The sequence below is a fragment of the Numida meleagris genome, chromosome 7 (assembly GCF_002078875.1).
Source record: "Numida meleagris isolate 19003 breed g44 Domestic line chromosome 7, NumMel1.0, whole genome shotgun sequence".
In the NCBI taxonomy this organism is placed as follows: domain Eukaryota; kingdom Metazoa; phylum Chordata; class Aves; order Galliformes; family Numididae; genus Numida; species Numida meleagris.
This window is the reverse complement of record NC_034415.1, coordinates 4669657-4694146: the sequence shown is the minus strand read 5'-3', so window position 1 is coordinate 4694146 and position 24490 is coordinate 4669657. Positions and strand designations below refer to the sequence as shown.

The window sequence follows — 24490 nt, the reverse complement described above, 5'->3', positions numbered from 1 at the left end:
CAGTCTGTTTCCTGGAAAGGACCCCACCAACTGCAAAAGGAGTTGGACAAGGCTCATGCAGGCTGAACTCAGAAGGGAAACTACCTCAGAGGGGATGGCAAGGAGACAGTTATCATATGTTCACAAATAGACACACATACACTATTTAAAACCAACTCTCCACATCCTCACATTTATTTTTCTTAAAAAAGCAGTCTTTGCAAACAAATCTCATTCCTCCTTTCCAATTCAGTGGGATTGCTGCAAGCACTCCATGGCACATGACTCTTGGGAAGCAGAGAAAGTGTACCACTTACATTACCTCAGTAGTATTTCCATAGGAAAAGCTGATTCCTAACGTATGTCTTCCTTGAAACAGACACAGGATTTCAAAAAGCATCCCAGCATCAAGTCCAAGGAACAGCACGGCAGCCATCGGAGGCCCAAAGTGGCTCTAGCAGAGTAGAAGGCCCTCCTTTGCTGCCAGGCGCTGGCGGTGGATCTTATCCTGCTGTAGCTCCTCGTGGTTTGGATGCCAGAGCTTCATGACAATCCTCTCAATGTTTAGGGCATAGACAGTGTGTGCAGGAATAACTTCCTTGTGTACCTAGAGGTGAGTTAGAAAGAAAGTTTCATGCTTTCATACTCATTTCCCGATGCTGCCCATGGAAGAACCTGTCTGCGCTGCAAGATGATCAGAGCCAGCCTGGCAGAGCAGGAACACAGGCTGTCACACACAAGGAGAGCTGTAACCTGCCAGCACAGAACAGTCTGTTACACCACTTTGCGATGGAGTAGCAGGGTAAGGAAATCATTTGCTCCAAAAACATCCAGGACACAATTCTGTTTGACCAAACACACAGCACAAATGCTCGACTACAATTCTTAAGATTCTGCCTTCACTGCCTTGAGATAAAAAGCTCAAGAACTGTTCACAGCAGTAAAGAACAAGGTGGGAGAAGAGGGGGTGGAATTTCTCACCGCTAGCTTTAGGCATTCAAATTAGCCTGCTGGGCCCCAGCACTGCCAGAGAGGGACCCACAGACAAGAATCTCCGGAGGAAAATTCACCCACACCACTCAGACACCTCCCCAGGGAGGAGGCAGCCACAGGTAACCCACTGCAAGAGCCTGCACGCCACGATCCAGTATTCCTGTAAGCATCCGTGTGGAACAAAAAGGAAGAAGGGACATGCCAGGCAGGTCACTCCGCTGCACTGCTGTCAGAAGAGAAAACTTTCTTATGTAGAGACAGGGATTTCCTCATCAACTCTATGATCAAGGGGGACAGAACAGGCATTAGACCATTAGAGTTGACTGTGTTACCTGTTCCCTAATAGCAGGAGCTAGACAAAGCCAAATAACTATGAAGGAAAGAAGGAAACAGACTGTGTGAGGATGAAATCAAACCCCTCTCCATGCACATAAACCAAATCCAAGAGTCATAGGTGGCACTCAGGACAGCACTGCTCTGGGTCACGACAGTGTGATGTGAAGAGCTTACCTGTAATGCCTCAAAAAGGTCATACATGTTCACCGGAGGGAGGGATGCTGGCAGGGTATCTCCAGAGCACGCTAGCAGTAGCGCTGCCTGCTGCTCCGCATCATCAGGTGGGGGCTGGGGGGCAAGATTCTGACCAGCAGAAGGTGTCACACAGGTTGGAGGGCTGCAGACAGCAAGCAGTAAAACCTTTCAGTCAAGAAAGCAGCACTTGCTTTGGAAGTAACAGCAGGGGCTCAGCCCCAGGGTTTGCTTTTCTGTATTTGTTAATTTAGCCTTTGCGTATACGAAAATCTATTAGCTATAATTAAAATCTCTATAAAATTTCAGTTTAATAAAAACAATGCAAACTGAGCTTCAGCATGCCTCAGACCTGTTTTCTAGCTGATTGTGATTTGCTAACCTTTGTATTCACGACCAACAGTTTCCACACAGCCTAAAAAATTAAGGCACCCACAACATTCAATTGAAAGACACCGTTAGGCAGAGTTGTTTGGAATGGATTCCATTTGTGGTGCTATAACCAAATCTTAAAACACCCACGACCTCCTGTCAAACACTAGAAGCTCTGTCACGGACAAACAACTGCCTCACCAAATACACACGCTGCCTGACGCAGAGCATACGCTGTTTGACACAGACTCTACAAAACCAGATGAACTTGAAGCTCTGCAAGTGGAAAGGCCTGCAGAGGAACCATTAATACATTTAGATGCAAATGACAGACTGCAGCATCTCAAAGGTCTTCACCAGCACCTCAGTCTTATGGCACAACAGCAGTGCCCAAACAAAGCTCCCTGCTGTTTTCATAGTGTGTGAAAGCTGAACACCACTGTTAACAGATTCCACTAAGTCAGAAGAAAAACTGAACTGAGTAACTTCAGGACTAGCAAATTACATTTGAAATTAACAGTCTGCTGAAACCTTCTTACCACTCACTTAAATTGTTATAAGCAACAACACTGCTCTTCCGCCCAGGGTCCACTTCCCTGAGACCAGAAGAACTCCTGTGTCACTTGCTCCAAGCAATAACAACATTCAGAGGGCCAGGGGTCACCTTGGTAAACTGATAAGATAGCAAGGAAGAAAGACTTAACATTGTCCTGAACTCTGCTGCTGAGAAATCCCCACATCCTTCCTCCCTGTTCAGCACGCAGCACTCTGCCCTGCTGCTTTCACAGTGCGTGAAAGCTGAACACCATTGTTAACAGATCCCACCAAGTGAGAATTAAAACTGAACAATAGAGTAACATCAGGACTAGCAAATTACATTTGAAACTAACAGTGTGCTGAAAGCTCCTTACCACTCAATTAAATTGTTATAAGCAACAACACTGTTCTTCAGATACGGCTGAGGGTTAACGTTGCTCCCAAAGGCATATTTGAAGTGGCCATCTCTCAGCCGATAGGCTTTTCGTCTGGATATTACAGATGTCAGAATGTCCTTAAGGTGGTTCTGGAATGAAAAACATTCTTGTTAAGCATGCCGATTGATTCGTCCTACCAAACTACAGCTTAGAGAAGTACGTCACCAAGTGACGAGACAGAACTAGTACTGCCATGACCACAAGGACTTAAAGACAGCACGTGGGCAGGCAGCAATGTTTTCACTTAACCACCTGATACAAGCTGGATAAAAGGAACATGGCACTGCATTTTAAAGTGCAGTTCGCAAGCTAATTTGTGATGCGCTACTTCAAATGTCACAAAGAGGTTTCTGAAATGCTAGGAAATTCCCAGCCCAATTCCTTTCAAGAGTTGAGATTTTATAGTATGCTCTAAATGTTGTGCTCATACTGAAATACTGGCTAGAGCGTTCACTACAGTGAAAAGCCACACATTCTTGCAGACTGTTGAGGTATCTGGAACTGCTTTCTAGTTCGACCTCACTCCCAGACATGGAATTGTGGTTGGCATCTACACCACAACTTGGGGAAACTATCCACAGAGAGCTGTGTAACAGCTGCACCATGTGGGCCTGACTGAATGATGTAAGAGACCACCACAGACAGCCAAGAGCTCCAGCAGACGGTTCACTCAAGTACTGCCTGATTCTGCTACTTCCACGCCAGATACCTTCACGTGTAATGGATTTATTTTAAAATCAAACTCCTTCAAAAGGTGCCATTCTGTCACTGCTTTTAAGTGTCGGGAACAGCATTTTCCAAACTAGCTACTCAGGTGTACCTAGAGCTCTCCATAAGCAAGCACTTCATAATTAACCCTCACAAGCACAAATCCAATACATTACCATCTCCGATGGCACAAACCCAGAAGCCCTCCGATTCCAATCTTACTCCTCCCGAGGCAGCTGGGCAATCATAGCAGCACGACCCCTCCGCAGCGAGGGATGCGGCCCACACTGCACACAGAGACTTCTGTTGCTGGCGTAACGGGAACACCAGCGCTGCGCAGCCCAGTCTCACCTCCACAGCATAAACCACGGCTGTCACCGCATCCTCTGTGACGTTGTCCAGCCCATGCTCATACGCAGTTACAATCATCCTTCCTTCTAGCTGGCCACGCGTAGGAAGCATCATGGTATGGGAACACAGCTTCAAATCGTCATCCTCCTGAGGATCTTTTGCCACAAACTGCTGAGCTCCAGACAATGGATTCTGAGGCTGGAAGCGGTGCTGTGATCAACACAATATCAGAGTGTAAGAAGATGCTTACTTGGTCAGACTTCAGTTCACCTAGTGAAACATCTCCAATTGAAGCACATGAAGCACATTCAGAACACGTGGCAGCAGGACAAAGGGAGCGGTGCTCCCACCTGCCCCCAGAATACTCATCTAAACTCTCAGTGATTTGGGCATGAAGAAATTTCTGAGCTAGGGTTGGTGTCCTTCCACTTAACTGCCCATGAGCTTACTTTGCAGCACCCTGCGCTACCGATACCTCAGGTATCCGCCACATTCTGCAGCAAGAAATTCTACATTCACTCTGTACTGCCCACGTACTTGACTCATTCTATTTTCCTGCGAGTCTCCAGTGTGGTCAGTCACTGTCCCTCTTACCTCTGTTCACATTGCATAGGCCAGTGATGACTTTACCGGACTTTCACATTTTTCAGTCACTTCCTTCTATGCTGCAGAGTTCTCATCTACTTAGTCATTTCTTGTGCAGAAGCCCTTTGATATTAGCTAAAAATACACCCTATTGTCTATTAACCGTACAGTTTCCTACCAAGAATCATCACAGTGATCCTAAGCTTGTGTGATTAAGTGATTCTTACACATCTTAAAAGAATAAGGATTTAAATACAACAGCTTTACCAAATTTCAGTTCCAGATTTTGTACTCTAACCTCCCCATGCACTTCTAATACCCTAGGCAGAGCTGGGTAACTGTGCAATCGATTTCTGAGAAGATTATAGCTGATAAGATTATTTCAGAACTGAGTCAGTTATTTAGGGACAAAATATCACAGAACTTGAATTCGTACCCAAAGGAAGCACACTTCCCAATCTACGTGCTCCCACACAATTCCCCTGCCACGCTTGCAGTGGCTCCTTGGAACTCTCAATCCTCAAGCAGAGGAGGAAAAAGGTAGAGAGGAATGATCTCTGGGCCCAGACACGTGCTTGGCCTGTCCCCAAGCCACAAGGGAATACCACAGTGCTGGCTCACCAAGCACTCTTAGAACTGCTGCCCCTCAGCATTCCAGGACATAAACCAGTGGCCCTGGAATAAACATTGCCACGAGGCTTTTATGAGGCATCATGACAAGAGCACGCTTGACATATAAACAATGAATATACAGCAAAGTGGATTTCTCACATCTTGGTTTCAGGAGAGGAAAAGGGGCCTTCTTTATTCAAAGGACAGTGTGGCATTTAACTCAGAGTGAAAAACCAATCCACCCACTAGCAATGTGAAAGCAGGGCTCTCTCACAGTAATTTGGAGGACTTAAGCTTTCATTACAGGAAAGCTTCATGTGTGGAAGGGGAAACAAAAAAAAAAACCCTCCAAGTGTAAGCAATTCTAAGAGGAATGTGTTTTGGGAAACCAGAAACCAACTGGACTTGATCTGCGGTCATTCCCACAGTTACTCTGAAACATGAGGAACATCAAGGTGCTTACTCTTAAGTTCACACTACTGGAGCATACACTTCATGTAATGTTTGCTGCAAGACATTCCAGTAACACTTGTATACTTGCATAAACGCTCACTAAAAATGTGGTGTAAGGTAGGGGTGTTCAAGCAAAACAAATTCCAGGACTTCCATTATACCACAGCTTGCACAAGTGGACTCTCCTCCACTTGCTACTGAAAAGCCACGGCGAAGTTAGAAACCAAAAGATAACATGGATTGCTATCTCTACTCAGGCCATAGCTGTGAAAAATGCACAAATATTTTTGCAGCTTCTAAATACAACGAGCCTTCAGCTGGACTCGCAGCCCTTTGAAACACTGGTCTCTAATGCACACATATAAAGCCCAAATGTTGCACCTAGAGGTGTGATACTGCACTTCGGCTAACTTCTCACAGCGGCGAGAGGCCTCATGTGCCCACCTTTCCCCCTGTACGCAGCCACATGGTTTTCTTGTCATCCTTTGCACTGACTCTGGCATCCATCCAACCACAAGGGATGCTGATCCAACCGAATAAGTCAGCAAGAAAAACCTGGGAGTTTTTATTTGGTTGGTTTGGGGTTTTTTGCTTGGTTAGTTTTCTGTCTTATCAGAGAGATGAACTGGATCGGCATGTGGTCAGACACTTGACAAAGCCACCTCAGAGACACTCTCCCTTTCAGCAAACTTAATTTGGTTCCAACCGGCCTATTAAATCCCACACACAAGACACAGTGCCCCATCCTAGTCCTCCTTCAGACCAGGCCCCCTGCACACTGATCTGGCAGCACAGAAAACTCCAGAACAGATACGTGACCACGTCAAGTCAATAGACAAGAGTCTTTGCTGCAAAGCAAACTAGATCTTGTGCATTTCCATCACCTACAGAAGGCAAGATCCTTGTTTCAGAACCAAAAATACTTTGCAATTACACCCTCTAAAAACATTCTGCCTAAGGAACGCCTTTCTTCTAACGATTCAGAGTGCAAGGAGTCCTGTGGGCAGGAGCATACAATGAAGGAATTCTGCTTGAGAATAAATATGAACTTTTTTCCTCCAAGAATTTAATAGATGTATGAAGCGAAGAAGATATTACAGAGAATGTGAAAGATGAACAAGCATATGAAAGAAGTATTTAAGTTACTGCAGTGACCACAGAGCTACTCTGTTAGTTCGGGAAATACAAGCAGCAGCTAATTCCCAGCTCCCATGACACACATCACCACATGTGACAAGGCTCCACCATTCTTGGCGGTAACAAGAAGAGTACGCTGTGCAGATTAGTTCACCCCCACAGAATTTCAGCAACCCAAGACCATTTGGCTGTGGGCACTTACATCAAACTTCTGTCGCACTGACGAAATCTTTTTCTTCCCTTTGGGTTTTCCAGGTTTGGTTGCAGAGCCACCTGGCCACGGCAGAGATCCAGCACCTTCTGTAAATTGCAAAAGAGAAAAAGTTTTACAGGCTGCACTGACTTAGGGCCAGGATGACACTGTGCACACAGAAAAGCCCTTCGTGTTCAGCCCCCGGTTAAGCCCCAATTCCAGACCGAGAGCCATGAGCCAGAGGAAGCACTTCTTGTGCTGGGTTTCTTTAGGCTACCCACCTCTCCTTTGGCAGCCCCTTTTCAGACCCACTCACACTGTAGCTCTGGGCTTCACCTCACAAACCCTAACCCCCTGGCTGTACCATAACCCAAACCCAACACTCATGGCCCAAGGGGAGGAGTTCTTCAGGAATAATGCTTTCAGCAGCCTTCCCCTTCATTGGCCTCTTGCCAGCTGATGCACTCATGACCTGCACACAACAAAAACCAGTGGTAGAAGCCTCCCAGAAAAGCCACAAAGAAGGAACAAGCCACCTATTCCACCAGGAAGACAGCACATCTCCGTGGAGCAGCTCATACAGATGCTAACCAGCAGGACAGAGCCATTTGGTCTCTCCACCTGCCTTTACAGCTTCCCATTAGCTCTAGCAAGCTTTGTCTTGGACTCTTGTTAAGTGCAAAGGCTGACTGTTCATATTACACTGAAGGGGAAAGGAGAGGCTGCAAAGACTGGTGGGTCCAGGAACAGGACGACACCTGTGCGGAAGGGTGATGGCAAGCAGCTGAATAAAAGAGCAAAGAGCACTAATACATAACATAAGTTTGGCCCAGAAAGCCACCATATGCTGTTTGAGGGGAAAAGCCGCAGCAGGTCAAACCACATCCCAGCAATCACACAGCTCTTGGCAAGGACAGCCTTGCTGGGTTCCCACGGACAGGTTTACAGGATCTGCACGCTATTCCTTTGGCTACACTGCAGCTTAAGACAACCTTGCACTGGATGTCTACACGCTCACTGACAGAACAAGTAGCGCCTCCTACAACCAAAAGCCTGGACAGCCCTCTTGTGGCTACAGAAGCAGCCTATGCATTCAGTCAGCAGCACCCTCTCTCGGCTCCGCATGGAGAACAGCAGCTCTTCCTCTCAAGCTGTGAGCACAGCAAGCCCTGTGGCAGAGCCCCTGCCCAGCTCCAGGAGCTCAGACCACTCTGCTCCGACACAGAGGGCTACTGCCAGGTAGTGCTGACAGCAGCACCGCGAGGCCTCAGGCGCTCCCTGTCCATACCCACACCAAGGACATCACATGCCATTCCCTCACCAAGCAGACAAGAAGGCACAGCACCCATCCCACAGCTCACCACCCACAGTTGGCCAACTGCAGGCACACTTGCTGAGCGCAGCAAACTCAGCCAGGTCTCATTCTCTCCCAGCCTCACACCAGCCTGCACATTTACTGTGGGCTCTTGTGACCACAGTTAATTAGCTGTTATCAGGAACTCATACATAGAATCAAACTATAGGCCTGCTTATGGAAAATGTGGCAGACTAAATTCCTTGGCTATGTGCAGCTTCACATGCTCGTCACTGGAGCAAGAGTACAGCGTTCTCTGCTGTGAAAAGTTTCTAAAACAGGACTTTAAGGATCAGGCTCAAACGGAATTCAGATGAAGCTCATGAATGGTCAGCTGTATAGATGAGGTTAGAAGCAACCTAAAAACACAGAGACAGCATACCGTCCCCCTTAAAGTTTACCTACTTCCTATTAGTGAGCTGAAAACCAACACTCCACAACAAAACTTGTGAAAATCCAACCATCAACTGTAGGTAACTAAAAAGTAATAAAGAGAGCCTCTCCAGAAATCAAAGCTGGTGTCACTATTCATTACGGCAGCATCGCAGTAGAGAACCTATCAAGGGGGAGGGTGGGAATGTGGTTGCCGAGCCGCCCTCCATCATATTTGAAAATTCATGGCTGTCCAGTGAAGCCCCTGGTGACTGGAGAAAGGGAAACATTACTCCCATTTTTAAGAAAGGGAGAAAGGATGGCTTGGAGAACTACAGGCCAGTGAGCCTCACCTCTGTGCCTGGGAAGATCACGGAGCAGATCCTTCTAGAAGACATGTCAAGGCACATACGTGACAAAGAGGTGATCTGAGACAGCCAGCATGGCTTCCCCAAGGGCAGATCTTGCCTGACCAAGCTGGTGGCCTTCTATGATGGAGTGACGGCATCCGTGGATGGGAGAAGGGTGACAGATGTCATCTACCTGGACTTCTCCAAAGCCTTTGACAGGGTCCCTCACCACATCCTTCTCTCTAAATTGGAGAGGTATGGATTTGAAGGATGGACTGTTCGGTGGGTTAAGAACTGGTTGGCTGGTCGCAGCCAAAGGGTTGTGATAAATGGTTCTATGTCAGGGTGGAGGCCAGTCACAAGTGGTGTCCCCCAAGGCTCAGTCCTGGGACCGGCGCTCTTCAATGTCTTTATCAATGACATAGATGATGGAATCGAGTGTACCCTCAGCAAGTTTGCAGATGACACAAAGCTGAGCGGTGCAGTCGATACACTGGAAGGAAGGGAAGCCATCCAGAGGGACCTGGACAGGCTGGACAAGTAGGCACATGTGAACCTAATGAGGTTCAGCAAGGCCAAATGCAAGGTGCTGCACGTTGACCAGGGCAATCCCAGGTATTTATACAGACTGGGGGAAGATCTCCTTGAGAGCAGCCCTGCAGAGAAGGACTTGGGGGTCCTGGTGGACAAGAAGCTGGACATGAGCCAGCAGTGCGTGCTGGCAGCCCGGAAGGCCAACTGTGTTCTGGGCTGCATTAAAAGAGGAGTGGCCAGTAGGGAGAGGAAGGGGATTGTCCCCCTCTACTCGGCTCTTGGGAGGCCCCATCTGGAGTACTGCGTCCAGGCATAGGGGCCCCAGCACAAGAAAAACACAGAGCTCTTGGAACAAGTCCAGAGGAGGGCCACCAAGATGATCAGAGGGATGGAACACCTCTCCTATGAAGAGAGGTTGAAGGAACTGGGCTTGTTTAGCTTGGAGAAGAGAAGGCTCCAGGAAGACTTCATTGTGGCCTTCCAGTACTTGAAGGGAGTGTATAAACAGGAGGGGGAACAACTGTTTATGAGAGTGGATAGTGATAGAACATGGGGGAATGGTTTTAAACTGAAATGAGGAGTTTTAGGTTAGATATTAGGAGGAAGTTTTTCACTCAGAGGGTGGTGACACACTGGAACAGGTTGCCCAAGGAGGCTGTGGATGCCCCCATCCCTGGAGGCATTCAAGGCCAGGCTGGACATGGCTCTGGGCAGACTGGTCTAGCGGTTGGCAACCCTGCACTCACCAGGGGGTTGAAACTCAATGATCTTTGAGGTCCTTCTCAACCCAGGCCATTCTAGGATTCTATGAAAACACCACGGGCAATCATGTCAAGGACCACTCTCTCCTTTCATCAAAATCTCACAGCTTACATTTTAGGATCCAGAGATAATGCTTCTGCTCTCACAAGATGCTTTGCTTTCTCTTCACAGACAAGTCACTTTTTCCCCCTCCTCCTCTTAGAACTGTAGAACAGTTGGGTTGGAATGGACCTCAAAGATCCCCCAGCCCCAGCCCTGCTGCGGGCCAGCTGCCCCCGAGCTCAGGCTGCCCAGGGCCCATCCATGACCTGGGGGCCAAACAAGCCCATCTCCCTCAGCCTGTCTTTGTAGGAGATCTGTAAGCAGGTCAGAGCCCATCCACAGGAGGGGAGTGCTGGGTGTGCTAAGGACAGACACTGTGCTGCAACCATTCCCCACTCTACAGCCTTCCCTACTCACACACAGGCCCCAAAGACGCAACTTAATCACAGCCCATGCACTTAAAAACTTAGCTCAGAAAAACAAAAAGGCAAAATACTGTTTCCTATCCCCCATTATCAAGAGCCTAGGGCAAAATTATTTTGGCTCCTTTTCTAGGTTTCTATATTAACAAGTCTAACTAGCGCTAAATGAAGAAAGCAAAATTTCCCTCCAGTATTCTAAGAAAAGCAGCATATGCCTTCCTGGCCACAAACATCAAAGCTAGGTTGGCTTGGGCATCAAGTTTCAGATATGTTTGCATCTTTTATTTAATCTTGATAGCAGGAGAATCAATGTCAGCAAGCTGCAGCACCTGCTGCTGATGTGCCTTCAAAGATAAGCAACAGTCAGCCACGTTTTCCTTACGAGCTGCCAGGTCTCTGCAGTGACAGCGTCAGACAGAGAGGGCAGCAGAAGTCAGGAACTCCCAATGTACTGCAGCAGCACAGCACAGGAGGAGAGGACAGAGACACAAGGCCACAATAGGGCCGAGCAGCCAGGCATGGAAAACATCCGTTCCCCTTTTCCCACCCTCCTTTGATTGTCAGGGTGTGGTTTTCTGGGTTTTGTCTGTTCAAGATCTTCCTGCAGGGACAGGGGTTGAGTTAACTACATTCTGATGACCCCTCCTCTGGTCACACCTCACATTCCTGTTCTCTTCCTTCTCCTCCCTTTTCAGCTCTCTGGAGAGAAGTGGAACACGAGCAACGCGAGCCCACCCTGCACAAGTGGCAACCCTTCAAGCAGAGCCTGGGGGAAACCCCAACATAATAAAACATTCCTGCTGTCCCAGCAAGAGTTCTAATTCTCTGAACCATCTCTTTGTTGGTTCAAGATGACTATTAAAATAAATCCTTATATCACTAACTCAAGTGCTTGCAATCATTTAAGTTTTTCCTAGTTAATATTTGGCTAAGAAACAAGGTAACAGTTCAAGTGAGCTACGCATTAACTTAAGGAATCTCACTAACTTGATTGCCTGTGTTCAACCATCAACCAACAAGAAGGCTCAGCAAGCAAGTCCACGCAAGGCTGGGAAAAGCTTTAAATGGGATTTCCCCCAAGGGAAGGAAAAAAATACACACATAAAAGCACTTGTGAAAATGCTGGCAGAGAACAGTAAAGAAAACAGTCCCTCGCACCACTTACATCAGACTCAGGGTTCCTCAGGGTCCTGCTGTGACCTCAGTGTAGGCTGAGCAGGAATCAAAGATCCTGGTCACTCTCACCATCCGAGTAGTGCGAACCTTCCTCCCACCCCACCAGGTCCCAAATGTCCTCAACTGGGATCTGAAGCCTGCATGACCAGTAGAGTGAGCAGGTGCAAGTTCTAAGTATTAATCCCATGGTTACATTCACCCATTGTGCACCTGTAAGCCCAGGTGGAACCACTAATCAGAAAGAACATTTGGAACAGATGGGTTGTTTGCTCCCTTCAGCTGTTAGTCTCTCCTTTGAAATACCCTCTGCAAGGTTCCCTATTCCAAATGCCACAATCCAGTGTAATTATAACACTTACCATACAACTTACTTTTTAAAATACAAGATGGCAGTTTAAAGATGTTTATTTCCCTCTCCTCCCACTTACATGAAAGTGGAAAGTACACGCATCAGCATTTGTGATATGCCAAGTGCCTCAAGTACACTTGTTTCAAGTATTTGTTTCCATAAATCATTCAAAGAACACTTTCTACTCAAAGCAGTGTGGAGGTAAGACCCTGTTAGCCTCCCATTCTCATACAGACAAAAACCAGCAGGTGTCAGGTTGGCATCTCAGGGAACAAAAGTAGATCTAAGCATAACATCGAGTATTCCATTTGTACTACACCTCCGTGGGTCTGGACATACAAGCCACTGCACCACACGCAGCAGACAGGCAAACAATGCTTGTGCAACAGATCTGCCAGTCAGAGGGTGAGACACAGGCATCACCATGCAGGTTATCTCCAGGTCCCCAGAACAAGCTGCACTGATCCAAGCTGAAAAAAAACAAAAACCCACAAAACTCCAAGGGACTACCAGCATGCACCATTACCTGCAGAGCACAAAGCCATTCCTTTAAGAATATGTGGGATCAAACTGAGTTTTTTCAAGCTGGCTCGTGCAGATCTGCAGGATGAGCCTGCCTGGAAACACTGGCCATCACATGCTGAGGTATGTGGTCAGCTACCACTCAGTTACATGCCCTCACTGATTCACAGAAACAGGTTCTTCAAGGGTTCTGAAAGAGCATAAGCTCCACTTGAAGATTCCCTTCAAGTACTTGAAATTAAGAGGTTAAAGTGGGAAACAACGAGCACATGGAAGGCACCTGTGGAGCGCCAGCTCCAGCACAAAGCAGTGTGACACAATCCATTCCTAGATAGCTCTCGGAAAAGGTAATGGCTTTTTTCAGACTGACAAGTCCAAGCTATTCAAGGCAGTAAAGATGAATTCTGCCCAAACGGCTGCAGAAATGCTGCACAGCTATCTGACTGGATAAAGTAACAAGTGGAACTCCATACAGATGAACACAGTGGTGCACACAGGAACGAATAACCCCACTTCCAGTCACACAGCAGTGCCACTGCTGCCACCCAAAACAAAGACCTTGGGTTATGACCCACACTCCCACCAGGCCAGCACTCGGGAAAAAGCCAACCAAGTGCCAGACAGAGCAAACACTGCTCCACCCTTACATAAAGCTGAAATTTTCCTGACACTGAATAGAGACAGCATTCTCCCCTCCAGCCCTCTCTCTTCCCCTCGCTAGCTCAGACCCAGCTACTTCAGGTACTTCCCAGAGGAAGAACCGCTCTCTCAGACCTTAGCTCACCACAACTGCAACAATCTTCTTTCCTTTACCACACAGCAGTTTCATACCTTAAATTGCAACTCAATCATCCTTCCTATCAGATCTCTAGGTTGACAAGTTATTTTGAAGACCAAGCAGAAAACAGCTTGACAGCCTGACAAAAGCCATTCAGAATGCTTACAAAGTTAAAAAGGTTTAACATCATAGGGGTAGAAGGTTGGACTAATTGACCACAGCTCAATTAAGAGTTGGCTGGAAGCAGTCAGTAAGCACTCTTCTATCAGATACATACTTAATTTCAAGGTCATTCAGGAAAACCCAGCTCCCCAAGATGTTATCCCCAAGAGAGAGGGGAACAAAGAGGGTACCACCCAGCTCAGAACATAAAGGAAACAGCAAGCAGAGCAGATCAAAGACAATGCAGCATCTCCCATTAACTTCACTTTTCAGCACTCATGGCCCAACAGACACCCAGCCTAGAAATCAAACTTACCTACCACAAACAGCAACCCAGCACTTCAGCCTCTAATACAACAAGCACAGCTTTTTTGTTTTGTTTTTCTCATAAAAATGTCTCACTGAGATCATCTGGATAACTACTTGTCTATCTTTCTGCCTGGGGGCAAAAGGCTCAGCAAAGAGAACAGCCATGTACAAAACCCAAACACATGTGCCAAAGGTTTACTAATCACCTTTAATGAAACCTGGGACTCACCTGGTGCAGAAACCAAGATCTGGCATCGAGTAAGGATGGCCAGGAGGAAGTCATTGTGTGAGTGGACTGCACGAAGACAGAAGGCTCATTAGGAATGCATTGCTGGTCACAGGCACCCGCTCAAAGTAGGTCTGTGTGTCTCTTCACAGCCATGTTTTCCCCGTTCATTTCACTACAAAGTCACTACTTTCCAAATAAAGTTTTTTTTTTTATGAGGCTTTTCTTTTTTTTGTCCTCTTCAATTAACCCAGAACCTGCTACTAGAAAGAATACCACAGGTATCATACATACAACATAGCACAGGTGCAAGCTGGATTGCTTCTCAGTGTGCCATGCACAAATCCAGCCCTAGAGCACACTGCATGGCAAGTCTGGTGCAATCAGCCAGTAACAGGAAGGCCTGGATGGCCTCCCTCTCATGCAACTTCTGGCAGCAGGGCTTTGGGGTTGCTTTAAAAAAAATGTTAAAATAAAGGAACAGGGAGAGTTTGTGGAGTCCTCAGTACTGGAGAGACATGGACCTATTGGAACATGGCCAGAGGAGGGCCACAGAAATGACTCAAGGGTTGAAACACCTCCCTGTGAGGAGGGGCTAAGAGCTGGGGCTGTTCAGCATGGAGAGAAGGCGGCTCTGGGGAAGCCTGAGAGCAGCCTGTCAGTATCTACAGGGGGGCTGCAAGAAGGAAGAGGAAGGAGACAGACTCTTTAGCAGGGTCTGAAGTGACAGGACAAGGAGAAATGATTTCAGACTGAAAGAGGAGAGATTTGGATTAGATATAAGGAAGAAGTTTTCTCCATGAAGGGCGGTCAGGCACTGGCACAGGCTGCCCATCCCTGCAGGCAGCCAAGGTCAGGCTGGATGGGCTCTGAGCACCTGATGGAGCTGTGGGCGTCCCTGTTTGCTGCAGGGGGTTGGACCAGATGGCCTTTAAGGGTCCCCTCCATCTCAAATAGTTCTACAACCCTGTGAGGGCACAGACGGGTTGACGCAACACAGGGGTGTCACCCGGCCTCCGAAAAGGCAGCACGTGGAACTTCCCAAACCAGGATCAACAAGCTATCAAGAGCGTTCCACGGTAGCTGAGAATATCGGGGCTCCAAAGCGCACAACAAACGCCAGCTCAGTTCAGGCCAGGCCATGCCGACGGCTGCCACCGGTGAGAGCGTCGGGGCAGCCCCTCCCTCCCGTGCCCCGCTCCCCCCGCCCAGCCCCGCCGCTGCCCGCACTGAGGGGAGGCTGCAGGAGCCGCGTCCACCGGCGCGAGGCGGGCCGCCCACACGAGGCCCCGCGGCGGGAGCAGGGCCCAGCGGGGAGGGCAGAGCCCCTCGCAGCCGCTCCGTTACCGTTGTCCTGCGTGAGCAGCCGCCGCGCCTCCAGGTCGAACTCCTCCTTGCTGATCTTCTGCTTGAACCAGAGCTTCAGGTTGGCCCAGTACCTGCGGGAGAGAGGGGCGGTGCTATGGCGGCGCCGCGGGCGAGGCCGAGCCGCGGGGCCGCGCTGAGGGACGCTCACTGCTTCACGTTCTCGCCCAGCGCCTCGCTCAGGCTCTTCTTGGCCGCCTCCAGCTCGCTCACGTACGTCGCCATCGCCGCGGAGCAGAGGGGCACGGAGGCCGCGAAATGCCGTAAAGCGCCGCGCTCCGTTACGTCAGGGGAGGGGCGGTGGCGGCCGCGCGCATGCGCAGAGGCCACGCCCCCCCCCCCCCGAGCCGAGCGGAGCCGAACGGAGCCGAGCGGGTTCTGAGCCGTTCGCTGAGCGGTGCGCTGCTCCTCGCCATGCCGGGCCTCCTGCTGGGAGACGAGGCGCCCAACTTCGAGGCCGACACCACGCAGGGCCGCATCCGCTTCCACGACTTCCTGGGCGACTCGTGAGCAGCGGGGTGCACGGGGAGGCCGGGGTGCCGGTGTCCGAGCGGGGGGCTCCGAGCGGGGCGTTGCGGGAGGGGCGGCCCGGGCTTCCTGAGCGGCTGCGGCGGCGCTCGGCCCGGAGGTCGGCCCCTGTGGCACGGACCTCCGCGGCGAGCCCCGGCTCCTGGAGGCAGAGGGCGCCGGGCCGCCCCGAGCCTGCTCGGTTCGCATCCCAAAGCGGGACGGGTGGGGGAGCGGGCCGCTCTCAGCTGAAGTGAAACGGTGAGCTTCAGGCTTCGGAACCGATAGCCATGGCCTCGCGCCATCGCCTGCTCTCCTCTTTCAGATGGGGCATCCTCTTCTCCCACCCGCGGGACTTCACCCCCGTCTGCACCACGGAGCTGGGCCGGGCGGCCAAGCTGGCGCCCGAGTTCAGCAAGCGCAACGTGAAGATGATCGCCCTCTCCATTGACAGCGTCCCGGACCACCTCGCCTGGAGCAAGGTATGAGCGCGCGGTGGCACTGCTGCTGTGCTCTGAAGGCCAAAGGAAAAGTTCACGCATGGGAGAACCGAGAGCCGTAACTCTGTGGCGGTGCCAAAAGCTCAGGGTCTGTGGTAAAACAGGAGAGGAAAGATGTTGGCATTGACGGTTGGAATACATGGTCTTCGTGGTCTTTTCCAACCTCAGTGGTTCTGTGATTCTAAGCAAACAGGCAGTCTTGAAAGCGTGCAGCTCCTAGAATCCTTGGAGTTGGAAGGGACCTCTGAGGGCCATCTGATCCAACTCTCCTGCAATGAACAGGGACACCACAGCTCGAACAGGTTGCCCAGGGCTTGATCCAGCCTCGCCTTGAAAGTCTCCACAGACAGGGCATCAATCACATCACTGGGCCACCACATCACTCATGTCCAGGCAGGGGAAAGTACACAAAGAACAAGCAGTGACACGTTGAACATAAAACTACAAATAAAAGCACGCTAAATATGAAACGATCATAGGGAAGTAGAAGAAGGGTGGCAAAGAAATAGCTTGCTTAAGGAACAGAAAAGCTGCTAATGGAAAACTTCAAAGCCAGTGTCAACAATGGTGTGCTGCCAGGTAGCATGACTCCACATATTAGGGGTATCAAATGAGTAGAGACTTAGTGGCCAGAGTACAGGAATACCTGAGTGAGTTATCTGCCTTGTTCTTTACTCATAAAATTGGGAATGTTCTGTCACGTTTTCCAGGAGTCAGACACGTATGCAAATAAGAAGTAATAAAGGTGAGAAATTTCCACATTCAAACGTTACTTCACGTCTGAATGGCTTTAGAAATTGCCTAATTGCCTTGTTGCTTAAATTGACCTTTGTACCTGAGTGGTGCATGGCTGACGTCCCACCAAACCTCGGAAGGGCCTGGGAAGAACAGCATCCAAATCCGACACCAGTAACTGAGGTCTTTGCACTGCTCAAACTGGCTGAAACCACCGTCAAACTAGCAGTTAGCATTCCGTTAAGTGGAGCAGAAAGTTTGGGTTGTGTTTTATAAGGAAGTCTCATCTCCTGGTTTGTTAGAACCCTTTAAAGAACTGTACAGATGATGCTGACTATTATAAAGCCCTTGACTTTCCAGGAAGCTTTTCAAGGAAATCAGCTCTGAAAGGGATGTATTGTGTAGGGTGACAGGAGGAAACACTAAATTGTGTCAAGGAAGGGAAGCAGTGAGCTCCCTAGAGGGTCTGTAGGGATGCATGGTGTTCACCGTACTGAGATGATCTGGGAAAAAGATGAACAATGAGTTGGCTTTGCCAATGCTACAGAATTACTTAGCATAACCTCAGGTAAAAGAAGTTGCAGAGAAGTTGCAAAACAGCCTCACGATGCTGATGAGATGCAGAACTTGGAAAAGCCTGAGGGCAACAGTCCAAGCTGCAGCGAGCATGCTGCCCGGCTGGGAGAGGCCTCAGAGACGGTGGTTTGGAAATGTCTGCTCAGCACCTGTCAAAAGAAAAACTTCGAAGTCCTCCAGAGCAAAAGATCAAATTAGGGAGGATGAATCCACAGCAGAGTCTTTCATGTGTTTGAAATTGCTCATCTCACAGACAAGGGAACAAGAAAAGGTGCAGAGGGAGAGCAAAGCTGCCTGAATGAAGATTTGAGCAGGTTTTCTTCATTGCAGAGCAACTGGGGCTCTTATGCACGAGAATGAGATGTGTCAGGCTGTGACAAAAAGAGCTTAACTAACTAGGAAGGCAGCTGTTCAGATCTGATGAGGTGCCCCAGAGGTTCTGCCCACCCATGGAGCTTGAACAGAGATGCCATCCTTTGGTGACAGGTGCCTCTGAGCAAAGGTGGTCTGCATTAAATGCCAGGCTAAGATCTAGAAACTGCAGTTTCTTTCACTAGATCTTAGAGAGGAATACCAGGAATGAGGAAAAACTTGGGCAGTTAGACCTCTTCATGCAACATTCCTCTACTTTCCTGTACTTTCTCTGTGGATGAAGCTTCTTTCATCTGGAGTACTCCCCATGGGGAAGCAAATGAGCAGGAGGGAAGGCTGAATTTTGCATGAAACAAGAAAGAAGCCTCTGCTTCCTTTGCTGCCAAATTTTAGTGGGCAGATAGGGCCTGGGAAGTTGATAAACTAGGCTGGTCAGCTCAACTGGCAGCAAAGAGCAGTGCTGTAAACCAGAGAGTAGGCATAGTTGTTGTGCCACTTTACCCAACACTGCTTTCCCAGCCAAAGATGTCACTGCTCTTCTTAGTCACCCTTCCCGCAGACCCAGGGGCTTGCTTCAGGTCTCATAACAAGGCTGTACCTCAGCCAGGGATTGATCCTGCTCTGCTGTCCCTCAGGTCTGTGTGCTGCTTCTCCAAGGCCTGGCTGAATGGATGAGTCCCTTGAGCGAGACTAACCATGGCATCTGCCCCCCCACAGCAGCAGGTCTGTGGCACGCAGAGAGATGGTCATCACCCGAGAACCCAGTGGTTGTGCTGAGCATGTCAGAGGAGGTTTCAGCATTCTCTTAGATCGCTGATGAGTTAGGTGAATAAATCACTCTAGTGATGTCTGCTTTCAGCTTAGACTCTGGAAAGTTTACAGGGAAGTAAGTCTTACACGTCCTATTGCAAAATAGGGTGGAGTGTATGACGCTGTTTGTACAGAGATTTCCTGCGTCATGAAATTACATGCATTTTGGAATGAGTTACAGGCCATAGGATTTGGATATTGCTTTTCAGCAATCTTCATATGCCAGCCTCTACTCTGGAGAGAACGTGCATGTTTGTCATGGTCTGGCTTTCCTTGACAGCCTCCTGCAGCTCCATGGGATGTGCAGAGATGGGCTGGTCTCTTGGCTTGGCTTTCCTTCCCTGCTCTGCTTTGACAAGGCAGCTCTGCAGGAAAATGGATCCAGTTCCTTCCCAAAGCAGGCCTGCACACAGTCCACCAGAGGTGAACAGTCCCTTTGTGCAGTTCACTGCTGACTCACTAAGGCCTGGGGAGAAAGCAACCAGAGAGAAATACTGCAAATGAAACATCCTGCCACATGCGCACCACTTGACTGCTGCCAGCATCCTGAGCAGCTGGGGCAGCCCCTTACTGCACCTCCTGCAGCATAGGGGGTGCTGAGGGCCAGCACGGGGCCTGTCTGCTCTCACTGCCTTCAGCACACAGAGCAGGCAGTGCTCAGGGCTTTGTTTCCAACTCTGCCCTCCCCACATTCCACCTGAGCAGGACCCAGCCTGTTCCCCTTGTTTAAAGCACAGAGAAAACTGAAATTTGTACATACACAGCTGATATCGTTCCTCTTTGGTGCGTAGGAGGCTGCTGTAATTGCTGGAGCCCGGTTTGTTCCCCTGTAATATAAAGAGGACAGAAGAAACAGGCGGCTCTATTCTGGGGCAGAAACCTTGGATTAAATTTGCTTTCATGTTGGCTGCTGCTCTGCTTGTGCTGCCTTGAGCGGGCTTTTTCCAGTCCTCCCATGGCTCAGCACTTGTACAAAGATAACTGAATGTTTTGGCCAAATCCAGATCAAATTCGGAGATGATGAGCTTCACACAGAAACTGTATTTCGATCAAGTTACCACTGGCACAGAGCGCAATCTCATAAGCTGGTCGCAAGGGAGAGTGTAGGCAGGTGATGATTTACTTCCTCCATCCCCAGGCATGGTTCAGAAAGAAAAACGCGGTGTCCCAGCACACGCACACAGATTACACTCTGTTCTCAGGAACTGTTAAGTAAGCTAGGAGTGGCTTGCTGAATGGAGCTGATTCTTCACTCAAAATTTGTCACATGTTCAGCACATGAGCTTTGTTAGCTCTAGAGTTGCTGATAGCTTTGCAGCTAGAAGAACTGTTCCTTAAAGGCACAGTTCAGTTCAGGTGTAACTCTAGCACATCTGTCAAGAGTGCTGGAATCGCTGAACTGAAACCAGGTTGGAAGAGGGATGCATCCATTCTCAGAGAAAGGTGGAAAAATCCCCTGGGTCACCAGTGGAGGCATGTTTGTGTGGCCCCTCCGCAGGTGCCTGCTGTGGACACACGAGGTCTGCCTGCCTGGCAGACCCAGGTCAGACCACCTTTGATGCATGGTGGTGCATGTGACGGGAAGCATGAGCACACCAATGATTTTGTTTCTGCAGGACATCAATGCATATAATGGAGATCAACCTGTGGAGAAGCTCCCCTTCCCCATCATTGCTGATAAGAACCGAGAGCTCGCCGTCAAGCTGGGCATGCTGGACCCAGATGAGCGGGACAAGGACGGCATGCCCCTGACTGCCCGTGTGGTGAGCTCCTGGCCTTAGAGCACTGTTGCCTGGCAGGCTGCTCAGCAGCAGGCATCACCTGCCACCCTGCCCTGTGTCCCTGGGGGGAGCAGCTTACCTGCACGCATATGACCATCTTGGGAGCTAGGTTGACTTGCCTGAGCTAGATCCATGAGTAGTGGAGCAAGAAGAGGCTGGCACAGCCCTGGCCTGCTGGCATCAGCTCCATCTTGCTGCTGGCACCAGCTCATCCTTGTGCCTGTCCAAAAAGAGAGGGAACATTAAGTCCTTGATCTGCTGGGCTTTTCCTCTCCCCTCCTGTGCTTGTGTTAGAAGGACACAGGCCGGGACGAGGAAACTTCAAGTAGCAAGATAGCAGTAGAAACAGGAGTTCCTAGAGCAAACGCTGTGTTCCATGTGTCTGGGAATCAGTTTTTGCTCTAGGAGTTACCCACCATGGCATCTCTGCTGTTCCAAGCGCCTGCAATCAAGCAGGGCACCTCCCATGACCAGGAGGACTGGGAGGGCTGAGCAGATCCGGCAGGGCAGTGGGACAGACACCTTCTGCCTGGCCCCTGATGGTCCCCTGAAATGTGACCCTGTCTCCCTGTGCTCAGGTGTTCATATTTGGCCCTGATAAGAAGCTGAAACTCTCCATCCTGTACCCAGCCACCACTGGGAGAAATTTTGATGAGATCCTGAGAGTGGTGGACTCCCTGCAGCTGACAGCATACAAGAAGGTTGCTACCCCTGTGGACTGGAAGGTGAGAAGGGGAGCAGAGCTTGTGTGCAGGGGAGGTGAAGGTGCATTGAAACATCTACCTGCTTCCCATGGGAGTGACCCAGGGGTGGGGGGAGCTGCTGCGGTCCTGTGATATTAATTGGATGTTAACATAAGCTGCAAGGGCGTTGCTGTGTGACAATACACAGGGATCTCCCTTCCCTCCTTTCAGTTCTAGGTACCTGCAGATATAGGTCCTGGCCCTTCTGGCTATCAGAATGTGAGCTCTGGGCCAAGGTGGGTCTTGCCCTTGAAGGGCAAGATAAGGAAGAGCATTGCTGGTGTCAGCTGCCAGGCCAAGGTCCACTCAGAGCCAGAAAAACAGCTGGTGTGAGCACCCCTCCCTGGATGGCTTGCTGCTGTGCTCCCTTTGAGCAAGGAATAGCTGAAATGGGCACAGTCCTCACCATATCCTAGCCCTGTGGAAAACTACCAGATGAAGTTCCCTAGTCGCTGCCATTCCTGTGCAGCAGCATTATTTCAAATTCCCAAGAATAGTTTAGGCAACCAAGCTGAAGCAAGAATAACGAGTGCAGCCTGCCTGCTGGAGCTAGCCAGCATTTCCCTTGGACCCCCAGAGCGACTCAGCTCTTGGATCTATACTGCTGGCTTTGGTGGCTATCACCAAACAAGCCTGCCTGTCTGGAGCCAGGGGGAACAATCCTGCTGAGACACGTGTCCCAGAGTAGCACAGCTCTAAGATCTAGGAATACTTCCACAAGTACAGTAAGGAGAGCGTGGATGCAGCCTCGCCTCTGAAGACCCTAGCCTCCAGCCATGGTTTGGGATAAGCTCACCCCCCTGCACCATCCAGGGAAGCACAGCTGGCTCACCACAGGGGACCAGCACTACACGCAAGGGGCCCCTGGGCTTTGGGATGGAGGAGCAAAGTGTGCGCCCCGCTGCAGAGCAGAGATCCCGTGCTGCCCAGCCTGCCAGCATCCCTGCTGCTCTCACAGTTCCCATTTGCTCTGTAGTGTGGTGACAGCGTCATGGTTGTGCCCACTTTACCTGATGAAGAAGCCAAGAAGCTTTTCCCCAAAGGAGTCTTCACAAAGGATCTCCCATCAGGCAAGAAGTACCTGCGTTACACCCCACAGCCCGAGTGAGCAGCTCTGCCCATCCATGCTGCTGAGCGGCCGGTCCTTCCTGGGAGCCTGCCTGTGCCTGGATCCTGCCTCCCCAGCCCTGTGTGATCAGCAGCGTCATATTGCAGCTCTCACTGACAGTGCATCCCAATACTAAGCCAATCCTCCACATCCCTTTTGTTCCCCACACTCTCTCAAACTAAAACCCTGAGTGTTTTCTTGCCTTGAATCAGCCCAACAAGGAAGAGGTTAGCAGACAGGTGGGAGCTCCAGGGCTCACACTGTGGGCGTTTCTCCTGTTTGGCACCAGCTTTTCCTGGCAGCAAAGTGAGAAGGGAGGTGTCAGCAGATAGGTCACAAGGGCTGTCCTGCTGGGCCCACGTCTCCCATGAGGTAGCTCCAAACTGCTTCATGCCTTTAGGAGCAGTGGTCACTAACTCATTAACACCTTCATTTGTTCCCCTTTGTAGGGGAGGAGCTGGAGCAAAATCTCTCACTTCTTACTGCTTTCTCTTGGTGAAAGTTGACTGATTGTTTTCAGCTTTTGTGGAAGAGGGAATAGAGCAAATAAACTGGTCTTCAGTACTACATGTGGTGTCCCTTATCTGCCTCTGCCGGCGTTCACCCACATAGCGTTGGTTCTTCATCCATAGCACCCTGACTGCTTGACTTCGCTGGCTGTGGTCACGCAGCTGGGGCGTGCACCTACACTCCTGGCTGGTGGCAGTGCACAGGCTGCCACATAAAGCAGTCTGGAAAGCACTTTGGATAAAGGCAGCAGGTACCAGGGCAGCAACGCTGTCCCTGCTTTGCCAGGGATCCTCAGTGGGGGAACAGAGACATCTGCTTGGGGAACGTCAGACCGGACTTAGAGGTAGCTACCATGCTCCCTAGGACACAGTACAATCCTTGTAAACTCCCTGCACTCCCACACCAAAACCTCAGGGATTTCTCATTTCAGCCAGGCACTTACCTCTAAATCCTTGGGACTGTGAAGTCAGAAGGTTTGTGATTTGCTTTCCAGGCATGTTCCTCTGCTCCTCCACACATCCCTGCTGCCCAGGGGACCGACGCTTCATGCAGGCCCAAACTTGTCAAGCGATGAACAATGTTCAATATAATGCTAGGAAAGAAACCCACTCACTGAATAGCACACAGGCTGCCTGCCCATTGGCATCTCTCAGTGCCCAGTGCAGTCAGCAACACTTGGAACCAGCAGCTACCAAGGAAGCTGGCTGGCACAGGGCACAAATATCCTGCAGAGCAAGGACTGGCAGTGCATTGCCACAACCCTGTGCGATGCAATGGGACACCCTCCCACATCCTGCAGGGACACAGCCACTGCAGTGGCTCTCCTGCCGCCAGGGATGCAGCGTGGATGTCCCACAACACTGCTCCAAGCCCCCAGCTCTTCCCAGCACCCAGTGCAGGCCAAGCCAACCCACTGAAGAGATCCTTCCCCAGATGTGGCTGTCTTTCAGGCCAAGAACTCCTCTTTTTGTTAATACTAAATTGCTGTCAGGAACTATTCCGCGACTATTGTTTTTTTTTTCCAAATGTTTCAATCGCTCCTTTTCCCCCACTCTTGACTGTGGAACTTTTAGGTGAACCTTTATTATAAAATTATTCACTATCCCCATTTATTATTTGTACTGAAGAAAAACATCACCACCTAATCTCTGTGTTGAATGTTATTATCCATCTCTCACTGCAGGAATTGGGAATGGGATTGTAATTTCCAAGTGGGAACATCCCCTGTCTGTGCATTTTT

At 49.8% G+C, this 24490-nt stretch overlaps 2 protein-coding genes across 2 annotated transcripts; one reads left to right on the top strand and one right to left on the bottom strand.

Moving 5' to 3' along the window:
• TADA1 (transcriptional adaptor 1) lies at nt 145-15895 on the bottom strand. The gene is made up of 8 exons (XM_021404758.1): nt 15760-15895; nt 15591-15682; nt 14247-14312; nt 6895-6992; nt 3906-4115; nt 2784-2935; nt 1483-1645; nt 145-586 (listed from the first exon to the last, which is right to left on the bottom strand). The coding sequence occupies exons 1-8, from the start codon at nt 15831-15833 to the stop codon at nt 434-436; spliced, it is 1008 nt and encodes a 335-aa protein (XP_021260433.1). The 5' UTR covers nt 15834-15895; the 3' UTR covers nt 145-433.
• PRDX6 (peroxiredoxin 6) lies at nt 15936-23307 on the top strand. Its single transcript, XM_021404765.1, has 5 exons — nt 15936-16114; nt 16441-16597; nt 20725-20871; nt 21468-21614; nt 22609-23307. The coding sequence occupies exons 1-5, from the start codon at nt 16023-16025 to the stop codon at nt 22738-22740; spliced, it is 675 nt and encodes a 224-aa protein (XP_021260440.1). The 5' UTR covers nt 15936-16022; the 3' UTR covers nt 22741-23307.

Coding starts and splice junctions, on each gene's coding strand:
- PRDX6 (XM_021404765.1), top strand. CDS start 16,023: ATGCCGGGCCTCCTGCTGGGAGACGAGGCGCCCAACTTCGAGGCCGAC. Junction 16,115..16,440: donor CACGACTTCCTGGGCGACTC/GTGAGCAGCGGG, acceptor CTCCTCTTTCAG/ATGGGGCATCCTCTTCTCCC. Junction 16,598..20,724: donor ACCACCTCGCCTGGAGCAAG/GTATGAGCGCGC, acceptor TTGTTTCTGCAG/GACATCAATGCATATAATGG.
- TADA1 (XM_021404758.1), bottom strand. CDS start 15,833: ATGGCGACGTACGTGAGCGAGCTGGAGGCGGCCAAGAAGAGCCTGAGC. Junction 4,116..6,894: donor CAGTGCGACAGAAGTTTGAT/GTAAGTGCCCAC, acceptor TGTTGATCACAG/CACCGCTTCCAGCCTCAGAA. Junction 2,936..3,905: donor CCGTGGTTTATGCTGTGGAG/GTGAGACTGGGC, acceptor TTTTCATTCCAG/AACCACCTTAAGGACATTCT.